This window comes from Hipposideros armiger, unplaced genomic scaffold (assembly GCF_001890085.2).
Source record: "Hipposideros armiger isolate ML-2016 unplaced genomic scaffold, ASM189008v1 scaffold_34, whole genome shotgun sequence".
In the NCBI taxonomy this organism is placed as follows: domain Eukaryota; kingdom Metazoa; phylum Chordata; class Mammalia; order Chiroptera; family Hipposideridae; genus Hipposideros; species Hipposideros armiger.
Genome location: NW_017731384.1, coordinates 5,231,210 through 5,248,168, shown reverse-complemented (window position 1 = coordinate 5,248,168; position 16,959 = coordinate 5,231,210). Strand labels below are relative to the sequence as shown.

General features: G+C 44.9%; 1 protein-coding gene and 1 long non-coding RNA gene across 2 annotated transcripts in view; one reads left to right on the top strand and one right to left on the bottom strand.

Annotated features, from left to right (window-relative positions):
- Window positions 1–957: 957 nt before the first annotated feature.
- WIPI1 (WD repeat domain, phosphoinositide interacting 1) overlaps window positions 958–16,959 on the top strand; it is a 31,432-nt gene continuing 15,430 nt past the window's right edge. The window contains exons 1-4 of the mRNA XM_019637703.1: window positions 958–1,148; window positions 5,036–5,118; window positions 6,631–6,800; window positions 10,853–10,949. Coding sequence (XP_019493248.1) covers window positions 1,069–1,148; window positions 5,036–5,118; window positions 6,631–6,800; window positions 10,853–10,949 — 430 coding nt within the window. The 5' untranslated portion in view covers window positions 958–1,068. The remainder of the gene's footprint in view (window positions 1,149–5,035; window positions 5,119–6,630; window positions 6,801–10,852; window positions 10,950–16,959) is intronic.
- Window positions 2,809–9,525, bottom strand: LOC109380288 (uncharacterized). The gene is made up of 3 exons (XR_002123429.1): window positions 9,083–9,525; window positions 3,937–4,213; window positions 2,809–2,934 (listed from the first exon to the last, which is right to left on the bottom strand). It is a non-coding gene; the product is annotated as an uncharacterized LOC109380288 (long non-coding RNA).

The window sequence follows — 16,959 nt, the reverse complement described above, 5'->3', positions numbered from 1 at the left end:
ATAAATACAGAACTAGCATAGTTAATGATTCATAAACTGTGCTGGTAATTCTGCATGGGAACACATATTTAGCTTGGGAAGAGAGACCCTTTGTCAACTCGAATTATGTGAGTTTTGAATTGATTCCTTTCATGAACTACACCATTTTTTTTCAGCTACAGATCAGACAGGTGTTTCAAATACTGTCTGGCAGAGTCGTTTCATTCATGGATCTTGAAATTAGGCAAGCCCACATCCTACCGTTTGTGTTACTTTGGACAGATTGTTTAGCAGTTCCGTGCTTCAGTGCCACTTCTTTAAATTGGATATAATTATACTTTTCCTCACAAAGTTTTATAAGAATTCAGCGAGATATATACATAGTTAATACAGTACTTGGCATGTGGTAATTCTCAACTGCAGTGCAATGGGTCAAATAACTTACCTGTATGGCCTTACTTAGCACCCTCGTTTTGGAAACGTTTCTCAAAGCAGTTTGAAGACCACAAAAGGGTGGGGCTTTGGCGTCTAACGCTGTCCACTAAACTCTGTAAGTTTAAGAGACGAAGAGTTACACATGACCAGGGACTGGGTGGGGTAGGAACCAGCTGTCCCCTTTGCGGCCGCCGCGACGCGGATGCCGGACAAGAGCCAGCAGGTCCAGCCCCAGCTGCAATCGTTCTTCCTTTCTCCCGGCCAGCCAGCGGCTCTGGCAAAGAAAACACCACCACGTGGCTCGCAGCCTCTTCGTCACGCGCCTTCGCCCAATGGCGAGCCGCGTCACGAGTTGGGGGCGGGTCGTCGCAGGACGGTTCCGCCCACAGCCATCGCCAATTGGCCAAGGATGAGCCGCAGCCTGGGCTCATGGCCAATGGTGGCCGGAAGTGGGGACCCCGCCCTCTCAGTTGCTCCGTTCCGCGGGACTGGCAGGAGGGGTGGGGCGAGGCACGGAGGGGCGGAGCGAAGCGGAGACGGGGTGGGGCTAAAGCGGAGGGGGGCTGGCGACCCGGCCCGCAGAGCCGGTGCCAGCGGGCTGCTGAGGTGGCTGTCGCCGGCTCCGAGCTGCGGCTTCCCCGGGTCGAGCCCCCGATGGAAGCCGAGGCCGCGGACGGCCCCCCGGGCGGGGCCGAGGCGGCGCTCAGCTGCTTCTCCTTCAACCAGGACTGCACGTAAGCCGCGGCGCCTGCCTTGCCGGGAGGTGGGGGACAGAAAGTCGCGACCAGGGGTGTTGTCCTGTCGGCAACTTGTAGCAAAAGAGGCGCGGGCCTACACCCCAAGGGGGCCTCGGCGGGACAGCCGGCGGTTGCCTCGGAATGGTCTTGGTAGCTACCTCCTCCTCCGTCCTCCTCTACCAGCAGGGGGTTTGGGCGCCCCCAACCCGCGCTGCGGGCGGAGAGCCAGGAGAGGCTGGCCGACGGCGAAGGGAGAGAGTCACCAAGCGGAGTGGGACTCAAGAAAGCTGAGGAATGGGGACGGGGGATAGTGACCAAAGTGGAGGTCTGGGTTAGGAGGGGCAGAGGCCAAAACAAAAGAGATGGGAGGGGAGGGGCAGGTTGCAAGTTGACCCAAAACGTTGTAGTTAGGGCCCAGGAAGATGGAAGTACAGGAAAAACTTTCCCATTTGTCCTTGAGCATCTCAACGTGGCATCTGGGCAGGGCCTCGGACAAAGAGGCAGCCTATCCCTGCGGCCAGGCCAGCCCCTGTCCCAGCCCCAGCGCAGGGCATCTGGCCTGCCTGCTCACGATGTCAGAAACCTTTCCGTTCCTCTCACTGTTTCCACATAGCCACTCAGCGGCCCAACAGCCTTCTCCCAGTCCACGAGAACCTTTCCCGACCCCAGGCTGCCTCCTGCGAGGAGCATGAGCTCCACCCTGTTGCTTTTTGAGTGGCTGTTTAATGTTTCATCTTGATCTTCACATTTGGACTTTGGCCAAAGAGCTGGGACTTAACAGACATCTGGAGGACTCGGTCCCTTAGAGGCAAACACCTTTTTCCTTCCCTCTTTTTTCATGGAATTGTTAGAAGCCAGCCCTGGGGACCATATAAAACAATCTCTTTGGAATGTGCGCCCAGTGCATCAGGCAGGGATGACCTCTTCCCAGGTTCCCACTTCCTGCTGTACCAGTTTCTGTTGTGTTCCTTGTTTGGAGTCAGCTTCGGGCTTGTGCTTTGGCTGCCTGTGATTGGCCTATGCTAATATTGAACATTCAGTAGTGTGATTAAGGCCATCTCATACCATAAGCAACTCTGGTTTCCATTCCCTTTGTGTTTCCATTTAAAAACACCCAATACCAAACAGTATGTCTTTGTTAAAAAACAAAAAACAAAAAACAAAAAATGTATGTGTAATCGGGTAACCTGGTTCTGGACAGCTTGGTTAGATACATGACTTTCAAGTTTTGCTTGACCACAACCCACAATAAGAAATACATGTTACAGCATCACTCAACACCCATATACATATATCACTAAAAAGTGATTCACACAATGGTGCTTAACCTTATTATGTGTGATGCCCTCTGGTATTTTCTGTTTCTTTCTTTTTTTTGAGCCATTTGTGACTCACTGAATTGTTTTAAGATTTACTCATGTTTCAGACCCACAGTTTACAAAAATGATAGTCTAGATAAAATTCTGATGTTTTGTAAGAAACATGTTGCAACAGGGGATGGCTGTTGAAATGCATGGGTGTTTCTCTTCCCAATTGAACACAGGTTAAGGAGGGGAGTTAGTTTGCTTATTAGTAGTAAATGTTCTGAATTCTGCATTGTAGCATTGTTTATTAGATTACTTTAAAGTGATGTTAATCTTCATAGTCAAGTCTTGGCTTTCATAGCAATTGGATAAGAATGTTCTTTTCAAAACTGTAGGGTGCGTGGAAAGTTAATTTCCTTAGTCCTTACTGTCAGTTCTGTTTTCTTGGATGAAGGCTCCGCTGGGCAGCTCTGTCTTACCTATAAATAAAAGTTTTTGTCACAGTCAGTTGTTTTGAGCCACAGAGGGTATGACATTGGGTTTTAAAATAAGTCAAGCCCCTTACCGAATACATTCAGGAAGATCAGGGTGTCTTTCTCTATTAAGTATAGTTTGAATGTGAGACCCAGTATTTCGGGAGAAGGTCGGTGAAGACAACTAACCTTTACCAGGCTCCTTGACTTCACAGTTCATGCTTGGCTGTGTGCTAGACACTTTGGATACATTTTTTCATTTGATTGGTGATACATGTTTGTCCCAAGCCCTGTTCCCATGAGAGGTGATGAGAATTGTTTTTGTTTTTTTTTTACTATAGAAGGCTTTATGGAGAAAATAAGGTTTTAGTCTGAATTCCTTGTTTCAGAGGCTTTTATAGCCATTGATCAATCATTTAAAGCATAATAGTGATCACACTGCCATTTTCTCACGTATAAAATTCTTCTGTTCCAGGAGCAGGGCTTATGTTTGAAAATTATTTTAAATTGCCAGATCTTTTAGTTAATAAGACCCTAGTTACCCCATTCCCCCCCCCCCTTACGTGCAAGCTGTAGAAACCTCGGTTTACTGCTAAATGTGTCGACATTTATGTGGAAAAAGTTTAAAAGCAGTAAACAGTACAGAGCATATTTTGGAGTTTTAAGATGCTGCTGTCTTGCCTTTCCAGTTGCTGTTTGTCATCATTAAGATCGTAGCTCTGGATGCCAAACCCACTGCTGCTCTCATGCAAATATCTGATGCGCTAGTTAAACCACTGGGCAAATTGGAGGGCTAGGGAACGGAAGCAGCCACCGCGCTGATTAAAAGTTGACTGTAGTCACCTGTGTCCCATGGAAGAACAAACGTTGGGTAGAAAAAAAAAGTATTCTAGGGAAAAATCATGTGACCTTTTTTTTTTTTCCTTTAGGCTACTGAGACAAGAGCCGGGGCCATAGCAGTAAGCTGCTTATTTTAGTGTATGCTTCCCTGTGAAGAGCGAATCTCACCTTTCATGTATTTGTTTTCAATGAGGAAGTTGGACTGATTTTTAGGTCCACCTGGGACCATTTTAAGGTCCCTTTCAGCTCGGACATCCCATGGTGGAAGTACTCAGGGTCAGACTGCTGACTCTGCATGTTGCTCCGTGTCAGAGTCTGTCCATCACTCAGGTCTGGAGGGCAAAGCAGGAGAGAACTAGATGGGGGTTCCCAGCTGCTCAATGAAATTGATGCATTTGCTTTCACCTTGAGGCCAAGGAAACCTGGGTTCACACTCTATCTTTACCTATGGGTTGAAAAGTGAAAAATTAATTACACAAGATTTTTTTTAGCTTAGCTGTCCCAGATAAGCGCTCAGTGTTTGTTTTATTTGTTGGCTGTGATGCTAGCTTTGTGGAACACAGTATAACACAGAGTTCTCAACCCTGGCTGTGCTTTAGTATACTTGAACTCAAAACAAAACAAAAATCCAATTAAATAAAAAGCTTAAGGGTGGGGGAGCAAGGCAGTCATCACTATTTTTATTTTTTGTCAACTTCCAAGTGAGTTTAATGTCCATCCAGGGATGAGAGCTACTGGTATAGAGGGTCCAGGATGTTTTCATGGAAAGTGATGAAAGGAAAGCATCTATTAAATTTTGCCTACTATGAACATATATTTCCTTTTTAAGCAAAAAAAAAAAAGTCATCAAGGAAATAAAAAATGATTCACGTTTTGGTAAAGTCCCTCTCAAACAACCAGGAGGCCCCTAATTGTGTTAGGGGTAGCGCTATGATGAATATTCTCAAACATTCCATTTTCCCCGTTTCTGCCCATTTAGGAAAGCATGGACGGTCTCTAGTAGTTTTGACATTTCATTTGATGATAAAGCCCATGACGTTTCAGGTCTCTTAACCATTTTACATTGTTGTGTGTAGTTGTCTTTGACCTTGTCCCTTTTACCGTACCTGCCCACCTCCCCAGTTAGACAGTTTTATAATAGCGAAGCACCTGAAGATGTATGTTTATCTGGTTAAAGGGAAAAGGGGTGGGGGGTCTATCGTCAGGCAGATCTGTGGTTGGAATACAGTACCTGTTGTCATTCCCAGGCTGTCATTATCTTCCACAGATCCCTAGCAATTGGAACCAAAACCGGCTACAAGCTGTTTTCTTTGAGTTCTGTGGAGCAACTGGACCAAGTCCACGGAAGTGGTAAGTGTGTGTGGGAGCGAGATCTCAGGGACACCAAAGTCTTCCTCTAGACTTTCATCGCTGGTGCTTCTGGGCTTTCTGCATTTCCCTCCCTCAGCCATCAAACGTGAGTCAGTATTTTTCAGATTTAAACAGAAGTCATTGCCTCCACTTGCTTTAAAAAACCATAATGGAGCACTTCGTGAGACGTAGCAGTAGCTTCGTAACATTTTCTTTTCATATTAAGAAATCCTTTGTTTGAAACCATATTGTTGACACCTTCGTATACGTGTATGCACAGTCACCAATTTTTATAGTTGTCATACCAAAAGATCACTTAGGAATTTTTTTTTCTTTGACATTATATTGGCACTGTAGAATATCGGTAATACACATTCAGTCATGGAAGCATTTTCTTTGTTTTATTTATTTTTTTAGCTGAGCCATCCTGCTACCTATTGGTAGCTTAGCGGCTGCTCAGCTCGGGCTGGCATCGAACCGCTGTTGCTCAGAGCTCAAACTCTTGAGCGAGCTCTTAACCAACTGAGCCACTCGGCCGGCCCGCATTTTCTTTGTTTTAATAAAGCACTACTATCGCACTGACATGGTCCATATCAAAGATGTTGGAGTGCTTCTAGTGAACACTAAAAATAATTCAGCTTAGAAATGTGACTCTCATTTTCCCAGGGTAAGTTAACAGTTTGCACCATCATAATAGTCAAGAATATATAATCTTAGGATTTCCTGGAAAGAAAGTGGTTTGGTAAATAATATATTGGGCTCCTAATTTATTTGTAAGATATTATTTTAATTATGCCATTTTCATGGATATTTTGCTCTGAATCTGTCCTTTGTTGTTCCCTAAGGGACTTGCCCAAGCACTAGAAAGGCACACATATGAAAAGAATGTTCTCAGAAAGACAGCAAGACTCCACCCATGGGTGCTCAGCAGGCTTAACAATTGACCTTCTTTCTGAGGGCCAGAGTACTTCCCTGGTCATGACCCGGATGTCCAGATTGTTTTCAACAGGATAGGGACTCCAGAGAGGGTCAGGGAGACACAAAATGGGAAGCGGGCTCAGATTTAACTATGTCCATACCCCCAATGGTGGTACCCCTCAGAGCAGCAGGGACGAGAAGCACTCTGAAAGCAGCGGCTCCCGACGACAAGAGTAGTCACTCCTTTGAAACCTCTGATGGTGAAAAGGTAGATCAAAACTGTCCAAACCTCCCCAATACGTTTTAAAGGGCAAACAGTGGCACCCTAGAGCTCTGCAGGTAATTCTACCACACTGATGGCATGAGGGGAAGCTCTGGAAATCCCAATGTTGTGCTCTAGTCACTAGCATTTTCTTTACTTGAAAGGGCTTTGAAACTGTTAACACTTGGGAACTGTGAAAACTTGACTGTGGGGGGAAATAATCATTGCCCTCAGCCAGCAGGACCTCAGAGAACATGGCTAACAGGCATAAGCTGTGCTCAGGTCAGGGCGTGGCTGACATCCCTGTGCCCTCGGGCTGCCTTCCCTCCCAGATGAAATCCCGGATGTCTACATCGTCGAGCGCCTCTTCTCCAGCAGCCTGGTGGTGGTGGTCAGTCACACGAAGCCACGGCAAATGAACGTCTATCACTTCAAGAAAGGCACGGAGATCTGTAATTACAGCTACTCCAGCAACATCTTGTCCATAAGGCTGAACCGGCAGGTAAGTGGGGGAGATCCCTCCAGGGTTGCAAGGCTCCTGCTGATGGGAACCGAAGAAAAAGATGGATACCTTTTCAAGATGAATGTGTCTAAGACAAGCATCAAATCCTAAGGGAGATTTTCATCCTTAGGCCTAGTATTATGGGGCTGCTGTAAACAGAATCTACTTCATGTTCTTCTTTCAGTGGCAGATCCTCCCGGTCCTTCTGCCTCATGTTCTTTCAAATGTTGGCCATCGGCTAGGTGCACCCTGTCCAGGGTACAGGTGGGGTAGAACTCTGGCTCTGAAGCTGTTCCCTGAGCTACTGCAGGGGCGCCTTAAACCACAGGAACGCCTCTCTGGTTTGGGTCCTAAGTGATGGCATTCATCAGACTGGCGATAACGCCTCTCAGAATGAAAGCTCTTGAGGATAGCGTGCTCCTCCCAGGTTCGTTCTGAAGCCAGTCCGTAAAACAGCCCCTTCTCCTGCTTCCCCAGCAGGCCAGGTACTCAGTCCCATGCTTCCACTTTTCTTTCGCCCAGCTAGCCCTTGAAGATTTTTCTTGTAGTGTTTTCTTTGTTCAAGGAAGGATTATCCTTATCTCAACTATGCAACCCACTCTCTTGAAAAATATCAGTTCTTGTTAAATAAGTGTTTGAGATATTAGCAGAGTTTCCCTTGAATTATTCGATGTTTTAAATCCTGTGAGGGCAGGAACTGTATCCATTTTGTTCACTATAAGAAGGCCTGGTAGAAACATGCTCCATGAATGTCTGTTTCTTGACTGCCTTAGCAAATAAACACATAGATTGTCTATGTGACCGGGCACCTCTGCCTTCTCAAGTAAATATTCCCAGGATGGTGGTTATTGCAGTCTTGGAGGACAATGTTTTCTTCTGTCTTTGTACCTAAACTATTGAGTGCTACTTCATTTTTTTAAAGACAAATGAGACGAATACAGTGCTTTCTGAAGTTTATGGGAAGAAAGCGATTGTTTCTTTGAGTTATTCAACTATTTTGATTGACTATGCACTTAAGCCTGTGTAAAGCAGTGTGGTAGAGAATAGCCTGAAAAACAGAATGTGGTGATTTTTAAGCAAAGAGGAGCAAGAGTAAAGAAGAAGATAAACCCAGGTTCTTGGCAAGGGAGGGGAAGGCTGTTTGAGAGTTTTCAGCTTGAAGGCTTTCAAGCACAATTCTCAGCTCGAGTGCTCTCTATGAAAAATGTTGGAAGCATGTTAAATTTCACTGCAGGACTTTTTATCTTTGCATATAGAAGCCAGTATATGAAAATTAAATATCCTTTTTTTTGGCACCTGATTGTCTTTTTAAGATTGTTTAGGCAAACAAATGTCCCGTGAAGATTGGAACCCTCAAAATAATATCTATGGTATTTATTTGTATAACGTGTCTCTTACTTGCTGTCTGATATTTTCAGTGGGACAGGAAGGATTATTCAAGTGCCTCAGTCTGTTAACGTTTAGATGCCACCCCCCTCGATATAACACTCATTAACTTGAAGGTTGTCCTCCCCCATGATCCAAAGGACATTAATGCACCTAGAACTACTCAGCTACTAATGGCCAAGCTATTCTGAACCCAGATCACACAGGTCTCTTTAAAGATGATTTGACAAGGTCTTGAAAGTGTTTGGGGTTTGCTTTTCTTAAAATGTTCCAATTTGGGCCTTACCAACTTTTGGCTTAGGCAACTGCTGCAGCCCGTCCCTGCAAGGTGGGGGTCCTGTGGTTCCCCGGCATCTGCACCCCCTAAAGGCAATGAGAAGCTCACCCTGTTCCTACTGCACCGGGTGTCCAGGCACAGTTCCTTTTTAAAAAACAGGGGGGAAAATTAAAGATTCGCACAGGGAGTTATGAGGAAAGAACATCCCTATTTTCCTGTCAATATACAAAAGGGTAGAATAGTAATTGTGATATTCTTCATTTTTAGTTGATATTGTTGCCCTTGTACTTAATCGAGAAAATGTATTTAATGGGATAAAGTCAGTAAACCAAATGCGTTTTCGATTCATGAACTTCTACAGTTCTTTCTGTTCTCAACCTCCATCGGGATGACAAGGGCCCCTCAGAACAGATGTAGCATCTAGACCCCGCCTCTGACGCTAAATCTGAATCTGTGGTGCTCGAGGGCAGATGCTGTATTTGTTTAATTGATAAAAGGAGTTATTACTTCTAAGACCTATAACAGTTGACGAGAGCCAAAGTGACAGGGAAGGAGCTGAGCCGAAGGCCAGCCCAGGGTTCTGCCAAGACTGAAAAGCCATTGTAAGGAAGCAAGTTACCAGGGTCATGCTTATCTTAGAAGCGCGCTGTCACGTGAACTGAAGACGGAGGACCTCCTCTTTCCCTCTGGATGGTTTCTGTTTTCCTTCCATTTAATTCTTGTCTGCAGCCAACACGGGGGGTGACCTGAAATTCGGCCACGTGGACCACAGAGATGATGCTTTTAGAGCTGGTGGGAGAAGATGCAGATGAGGTCAGACAAGCTAGATGTAGATGCTATTTCTGCAAGAGGCATGTGCTGGGACCCCCTGTGCTGGGGCTCAGCCATGGGGCTGGAAGCTCTCACACAGCTAAGAGCATCAGCAAACACAGAGTAATACAGTCCAAACCATTGTAAGTGCTGACAAAAGGCCAACGGATCAGGCAAATCAGAAAATGCACTTTTCATGGAAAAGCACTAATATTAGTCATTAATTTTGAGACCCTGTTAGAATGTTGTCCCCCCTCAACACCACGGAGCCTTAATTACCATTGAGAAAGATACAGTAATACCTTGGTTTGCGAGCATAATTCGTTCCAGAAACAAACTACTCATATTGCAAGACATCGCTCGTTAACCCAATTAAAATGTATTAGAAATGTTTGCTCATCTTGCGGAACACTCGCAAAGCAAGTACAATCCAAGGTTTTACTGTATTTACATTTTATTTTTCTGCTTGGTTAAAGTGTCAGTCTCCATTTTTCTGAGCCGTGAGGAGTCTTACTGGGAAAACAGTCAGGTGGGCTTTTCCCAAGAGGAGAGCCTGCCACTTATTTGTTGATATTTTTAGGTACCTTTTTTCCCAAGTGTTTTTCCATGGGGTAAAAGGATCTAGCCCGGGAGCAGTGGTCTCAAACTTAGGTGTGCGTCAGAGTCATCTCGGGTACTTGTTGAATGACCTCCCGGACCGGAATCTCCAGGGAGAGCCCAGGCCTTGCCCCTTGGGTGCTCGATGCTCATCTTCATCAGAACCACTGGCCCCAGGGGGAGCTGAGTCAGGTGTGTGCAGGGGTAGGAGGCAGCTGCTGCTCAGAGTGGCCTGTGTCCACGTGGTAGAGAGCTCAGCCGTTGGGAAGAGGCCCCATCCTGACAAGTCTCATTTAAAGATCAAGAGCAGGGCTTCCCCACAATGGGGAGAGGGCCCCCCAAGAGAGGAGCCAAGGGGTGTGTGTGGGGGAGGGCTGCAAGGGACTCGGGGCACTGAAACAGGGTGTCACATGAGGGCTAAAGGGCTTCTCCATTCCCTTTACCAGGGCTGGAGAGAGTGCGTGAAGGTGGGTCTGCAGGGGAATTCAGTGGAATGAAGTTAAAGGTGACAATTCATTGGAGAAGCAGATGATTGGGTGATACAAGGGGGGCAAAGGAACCACCATCTGTACAAGAGGGAGGCTTTGTTATGCACATCGAGAGGGAGGCTATCTGATGGGAAAAGGAACCCAAAAACTTACCCGAAATGGTCTTAAATGGCAAAGGGTGTCTGACCAGGAAGTGTTCAGAAATCCCTGTTTCAGGAGAGGGGAACAGTACCAAAAAAAGGAGAGAAGACCTCGATTTCTACATGAAGTTTCTAGAGGTCTTGTATTTTCCGCGTCTGTTCACGTGGATGATGACATATATGTGCCCGCAGGCCTGTGTGCAGACGTAAACATACACTCCCCATGGTCTTCCAGATTCCTCCTCCTCTAGGCTTAGAATCAAGTTAGACTCACAGGAAAGATGGGTGATTTGGATTTGGTCAGTCCCTTTCGAGGAACCGGCCTGGCGGACTGATGAGTGTGTGTGATTCCAGAGGCTGCTGGTGTGCCTGGAGGAGTCCATTTACATCCACAACATTAAAGACATGAAGCTGTTGAAGACCATCCTAGATATTCCTGCAAACCCAACAGGTGAGCTCCCAGAGCGAGACCGGCGCCCCGCTAATCTCTTGTCTAGCTGCTGCTTTCACAAGCTGTCTTTCCACCTGGATTGAAAACCTGAAGCAGTATCCATGCTTTCTAAGTCTTAGTGGTATTTACCTTGAAGTTGTGTTTTAACGGTGGCAAGTTCAAGTCTATTAGGCTGTGCATCCTGCAAGAGGCTGTGCGGCCATCACTGCCGCCCAAGGGCAATTCCTTTCATCTAGGACCCATACTCAGCAGATGTGTCACAGCATTGAAGGTAGCTGCGTAGGAGACCTCGTGCATCTGATATGAGAAGGTGTTTACCCCTAATTATTTTTTGCGGTTGTTCGGTACAGAGTAGGTGTAATCATTAGAAGCAGGTTTTGACTTGCTGTGTCTACATGACTAGGACAAAGACAAGCTGAACCGTGAAGAGTGTGTTTTATTACGTTACAAAGACATCTCTAGTTGGCCGACATGCTATAATCTTGGACTTGAAAACATTCTCAGGGTGGAAGACTGTTGGATAAGTTACCCATTTCAGAACAGGAACAGTTTGGATTTGTTGGATTGAAATAGCAGATGATGATGTTTTATGAATTCATTGAGGCAGAAGAAAATGAGAAATAGGTCCTTCAGCGGGTAGCAGGGTGGGCAGTGATCACACTGGCACAATTAGAGTATCTCATGATCCAGGTGAATATTTGTAAGTGGGACTCTACTGTAGTGTCCTTACATGATGGCTGCCGCTCACTGTAGTTCCCCAGCTCTTTGACTGTCACTGAATTTTAAGATCTGCGTGGCCCAACCCAAGTCACTGAGACTCTTTGTGCCTCAGTTTCCTTGTCTGTAAAATGGGATAATAATGCCCATCTCACAGCATCTGCTGGGAAGTGAGCGAGGCGGTATTTGTGAAAGTGGCCAGCTCATGGCCTGCCATGCAGTAAATGTCTCCTATGCCTCACTTCTTCCTCTTCATCTCCATTATATAAAGGGCCCTTTACTGCTGACTTCAGTGCTTAACCAGTCCAGCCATGACAAAATGATAGCTTAAAAGAACAAAGCCATTGAGGCCATTATAAAGTTCTGAGAGATGACTTTAAAGCTTATTTCACAAAAGGGAGGATGGTAAGTGAAGAAGCTAAGGTGTGTGTGTGTGTGTGTGTGTGTGTGTGTGTGTGTGTGTAAGTTTTTGTTTTAGGAATGAAAGATTGAACTAATCTAGAAAAGTATTGAAGACATACTGTGTGCCCAGTACCGCAGTAGGCACTGTCAGGTACAGATATGGCAGTCACACACCAGGAACCCCAAATCTCGCTGCAGTATACCCCGAGACTGTCTGTTCCATGTGACCAGTGCGAGACAAGCATCTTGGCAGCTTCTGTAGGGGTGGACCCAATGTGGGACGGTGTGGTGCAAGCCGTAGAAAGGGAGAGGAGCTCTCTGAGAGGGTAGAGGAGGGGCTATGGGATCCGAGCAGAACTGGAAGGGGTGGGCCTGAGCTGGACCTCGACAGATTTGGGCAGGGAACATTCCAGGCCACTCCTACCACCACACAGGCCACTCAGGCCACATGACAGTGCTGCCTGCCCTCAGGACAGGGCCTATTCCTCCCGTGAAAAGCAAAGTTTCTTCCCATCTACTCTTCATTTTTAGCAAATACAGCTGTGTTTCTTAATTCAGAAAACTCACTTTTTGCAGTTTAAACAGAGAGAAAAAGAAGTTTTGAAAGTGTGGGGCTATCTGTGCTTTATATTTGAGAGAGAATGTATTATATGTAAAGGGAATCTTTTTTTTTCAAGAAAAGTTTACAAACAACGTGAGGTGTCTTCTCTGTCTCAGAGAAACAAACAGGAGTCAGGAACAGCTTTAGCATTTCCTTCTGAAAGGCCACGGGCGGATTGAAAGACCCAAATGTGTCTTATTACACATTTTCTGTTCTTTGGCGAGATAGCCCATCATGACCTTTTGAAACCCTGAAATTTATAATTATCACCTCAACTTCCACCGAGCTCCCTTGCTACATCTGTAAAGTGGAGATGACGCTTTTTACCCACCAGAGTTCCTATGGGGAGGGCTAACTGGAGGCATGGAGTGCGTGAGAACCAAGGCACGTCTGCTCCGTACATGCGGGTGGCCAGCGAGGCTCACTCACAAGCCCAGCGCCAGCCCAGAGGGCAGCCTGACACCGGCCAAAGTTGCTCTTGACAGTGACATGAGGGGTTCCTGACTCAAGAACCATCAGTGGACTCAGAACTGTCAAATCCATGAACATAAAATCCTGAGGCCCCGGGGTCTCCTTTCTTTGTTCTCATTCTCTATTTTTCTGAACAAAAATATAAGATGGCCACTCCAGCTTTGATTTTATAAATCCTTAATGAGTACACAAGAGAGACGGACTCGCTTGTCTAATTAATTAGGCTGGAGCACACAAATTTCTCACGCACTTCGCCCTAGTGAACTACAAATAAATGATATGTGCAGAGTTCTCCCATTGCTTTGCACTCAGCCTGTAATGTGGCTGTAAATTTCCTTCCTCTTTGTCTGTGTTTGTGTCATGCGCATTCCTGTTGTGTCAAAGATTGCAGGCTGTTTGGCCAGACTGGGCTTGAAGCTAATTTCCTGCTAGCACAGCAGTCAGTGCACTGAGCAGTGGAGGCTGGAAATCTCCGTACAGGTTCTGCCAACTGTGGAACCTGGGTGTGCTATAGATCTTACAGCCTTGTTGGGAGTATTGAGGGGCAGTCGGCACCACACAGCACTGTGTGTAACAGAACAAAATAGTGGTTTACTGCCCAGCAAGACCTCTTTCTGAAAATGGTGGTACAGGTGAGGGAATGGCTCTCAGTTGCAGTAGCATAGGACATTCACAAATACAGAGATTTCTTTCCCTTCTATTTTTTAAAACTGGAAAGCATAGTCTGAGACATTAATCACCCCAGGGGTAATTAATTGCATTTTATAAATCACCGTTAAGGGAGGAGACCCAAGATGGCGGAGTAGATAAACACTGTACCTGCATCCTTCTGTGAACACATTAAAATGACAACTAAATTATATAACTAACAACCTGGAGAGCCATCTGAAGTCTAGTTGAACAGAAGTCCTATAACTAAAAATACAAAGAATCCACATCAAGACTGGTAGGAGGGCAGAAACACGGAACGGGCCCCAAACCTCCATGTGGCAGTTGAGAATTGGGAGGGATATCTCGGCCATGGAAGTTACCCACAGAGGAGCAAGGGTCCCCAGACCCCCACACCAGGATCACCAGATAAGAGTACTGATGCTGGGAAGGGGAGCCCCATAACATCTGGCTGTGAAAAACACTGGGGATACTGACCAACCAGGTGGGATGGAAGGCTGTGAGACACCCAAACATCTTTTTAAATCTTTTTTAAAAAGGGAGATTGTGCCAGGGCCCCATAGGGCACCTAGTGCATAATGCCACCTGCACTAGACTGGAAGAGACATCAGATCTACCTAATACATAGAAACAAACACAAGGAGGCATCCAAAATGAGGAAACAAAGAAATGCATCCCAAATGAAAGAACAGGAGAAAAATCCAGAAAAAGAACTAAACAAAATGAAGCAAGCAACCTACCAGAGACAGAGTTCAAAATAATGGTTATAAGGATGCTCAAGGAACTTAGTGAGAACTTCAACAAAGAGATAGCAAGCATAAAAAAGGACATAGAAACCATAAAAAAAGAACCAGTCAGAAGTGAAGAATACAATAACTGAAATGAAGAATGCACTAGAAGGAATCACCAGACTAGGTGAAGCAGAAGATCAAATCAGCAATTTGGAAGATAAGGTAGCAAAAAACACCCAATTGGAACAGCAAAAAGAAAACAAAATCCAAAAAAATGAGGATAGTTTAAGAGACCTCTGGGACAACATCAAACATAACAATATTCGCATCATAGGGGCACCAGAAGCAGAAGAGAGAAAGCAAGGGATTGAGAAGCTATTTGAAGAAATAATGACTGAAAATTTTCCTAACCTGGTAAAGGAAATAGTCATACAAGCCCAGGAAGCACAGAGAATCCCAAACAAAATGAACCCAAATAGGCCCACACCAAGACACATTGTAATTAAAATGGCAACAGTTAAAGACAAAAAGAGGATCCTAAAAGCAGCACGAGAAAGGCAACTAGTAACTTATAAGGGAGTTTCCATAAGATTGTCAGCTGATTTCTCAACAGAAACTTTGCAAGCCTGAAGGGGTTGGCAGGAAATATTCAATGTGATGAAAAACGAAGACCTACAACCAAGATAGTCTACCCAGCTAAGCTCTCATTTAGAATCGAAAGACAGATAAAGAGCTTCCCAGACAAGAAGTTAAAGGAGTCCATCACCACCAAACCAGTATTACAAGGAATCTTAGACGGACTTTTTTAAGATGGAAAAAAAAAAAGATCAGAATTATGAATAATAAAATGGAAATAGCTATATCTATCAACAATTACTTTCAATGTAAATGGACTAAATATTCCAATCAAAAGACACAGGGTGGCTCAATGGATATGAAAACAAAGCCCTGACATATGCTGCCTACAAGAGACTCACTTCAGATTGAAAGACACACACAGATGGAAAGTAAAGGGATAGAAAAAGATATTTCATGAAAATGGAAAAAACAAAAAAAGTTGGGGTAGCAATACTTATACTAGACAAAATAGACTTTAAAACAAAGGCTATAAGAAGAGACAAAGAACAACCCAGTAATCCCACTTCTGGGTATTTATCCAAAGAAACCCAAAATGCTACTTCGAGGGGACATGTGCATCCATATGTTCATTGCAGCATTGTTTATAATGGCCAAGATGTGGAGGCAGCCTGGGTGTCCACCAATGGAAGAATGGATAAAGAGTAGGTGGTATATATATACAATGGAATATTGCTCGGCCATGGAAGGGAATGGGTTCTTGTCATCTGCAGCGGCATGGATGGACCTGGAGGGTGTTGTGCTGAGTGGAGTATGTCAGACCAAGAAAGACAGATGCAATGTGACTTTGCTTATATGTGAAATCTAAGGAACTAAACAAACAAACAAAAATCACCGTTAACTTGCTTTAAGTTTGACATGTCACACTATAAATACCAAGGTGAGAAAGGCTTAGAATCACAGGACTTCCTCCTCATCCATCTGATGATGCCACTGGCTCTTGAATTAATAGCAGGCCCTTGTTTTCCAGCTGTAGAAGAATTACAGGCAAACAATTTCAGTGAAATTATAGCTGACAATGATTTATGAAAATGCTTGTCAAGTCTAAAACAAGTCCAAAAGCCACATCAAAACTGGATTTCTACATTGACAAAAGACTGGAAGGAAATACACTCAAATATTGAGAGCAGTGAAAAGCCTCTGGGTATTAGAACAAAGGATGATATAGTTTTTTTCTCTCCACATTTTCTGGGCTCTGCAAAATTTTTTACACTATCACTTTTCTGTTTTAAAATTATATCAAAGAAAAAGCTCATTTTTTCCTAAAAAAGGCTTTGTGTGACACCCGTGACAGAAACAGGATGGTAATATCTACTCCTGAAGCAAACTCTTCATGCTTTCCTGGGGGGCGGGGGGGACTTCACAAGAAATAAAGAGACATTCTTATAGCTGGTTGGATGTGTCTGAGAACTGGACCCTAAGAAATCGAAGAAACTTGCGTTAAGCATTTCTGGGGACCTTCATTAAGACTGCGAGTGTCGGTGTGCAGGATCCCTTGGCTAAATTCAGATGGGCTGGCAGAGGTGTAAGCCCAGAGGGGAAGGGTGTCAAGTAAGTGGTTATGTGTCAGAAAACCTGCCCCAGACATTATCCTTTGTCCCTTTCTTGTTAGAATCTAGGGTCATCTCATTCTCCATTAGGTGTTACAGAATGCTCCCTGTTCACTGAAGAAGTTGAGGTCTTTCTTCCTGTCTGGGATACTTACATTTTAACATAAAACTCTGAAGGGCACCGCATACCTGTTAGAATTTCTATCAACAAAAAGACAAGACATAACAAGTGC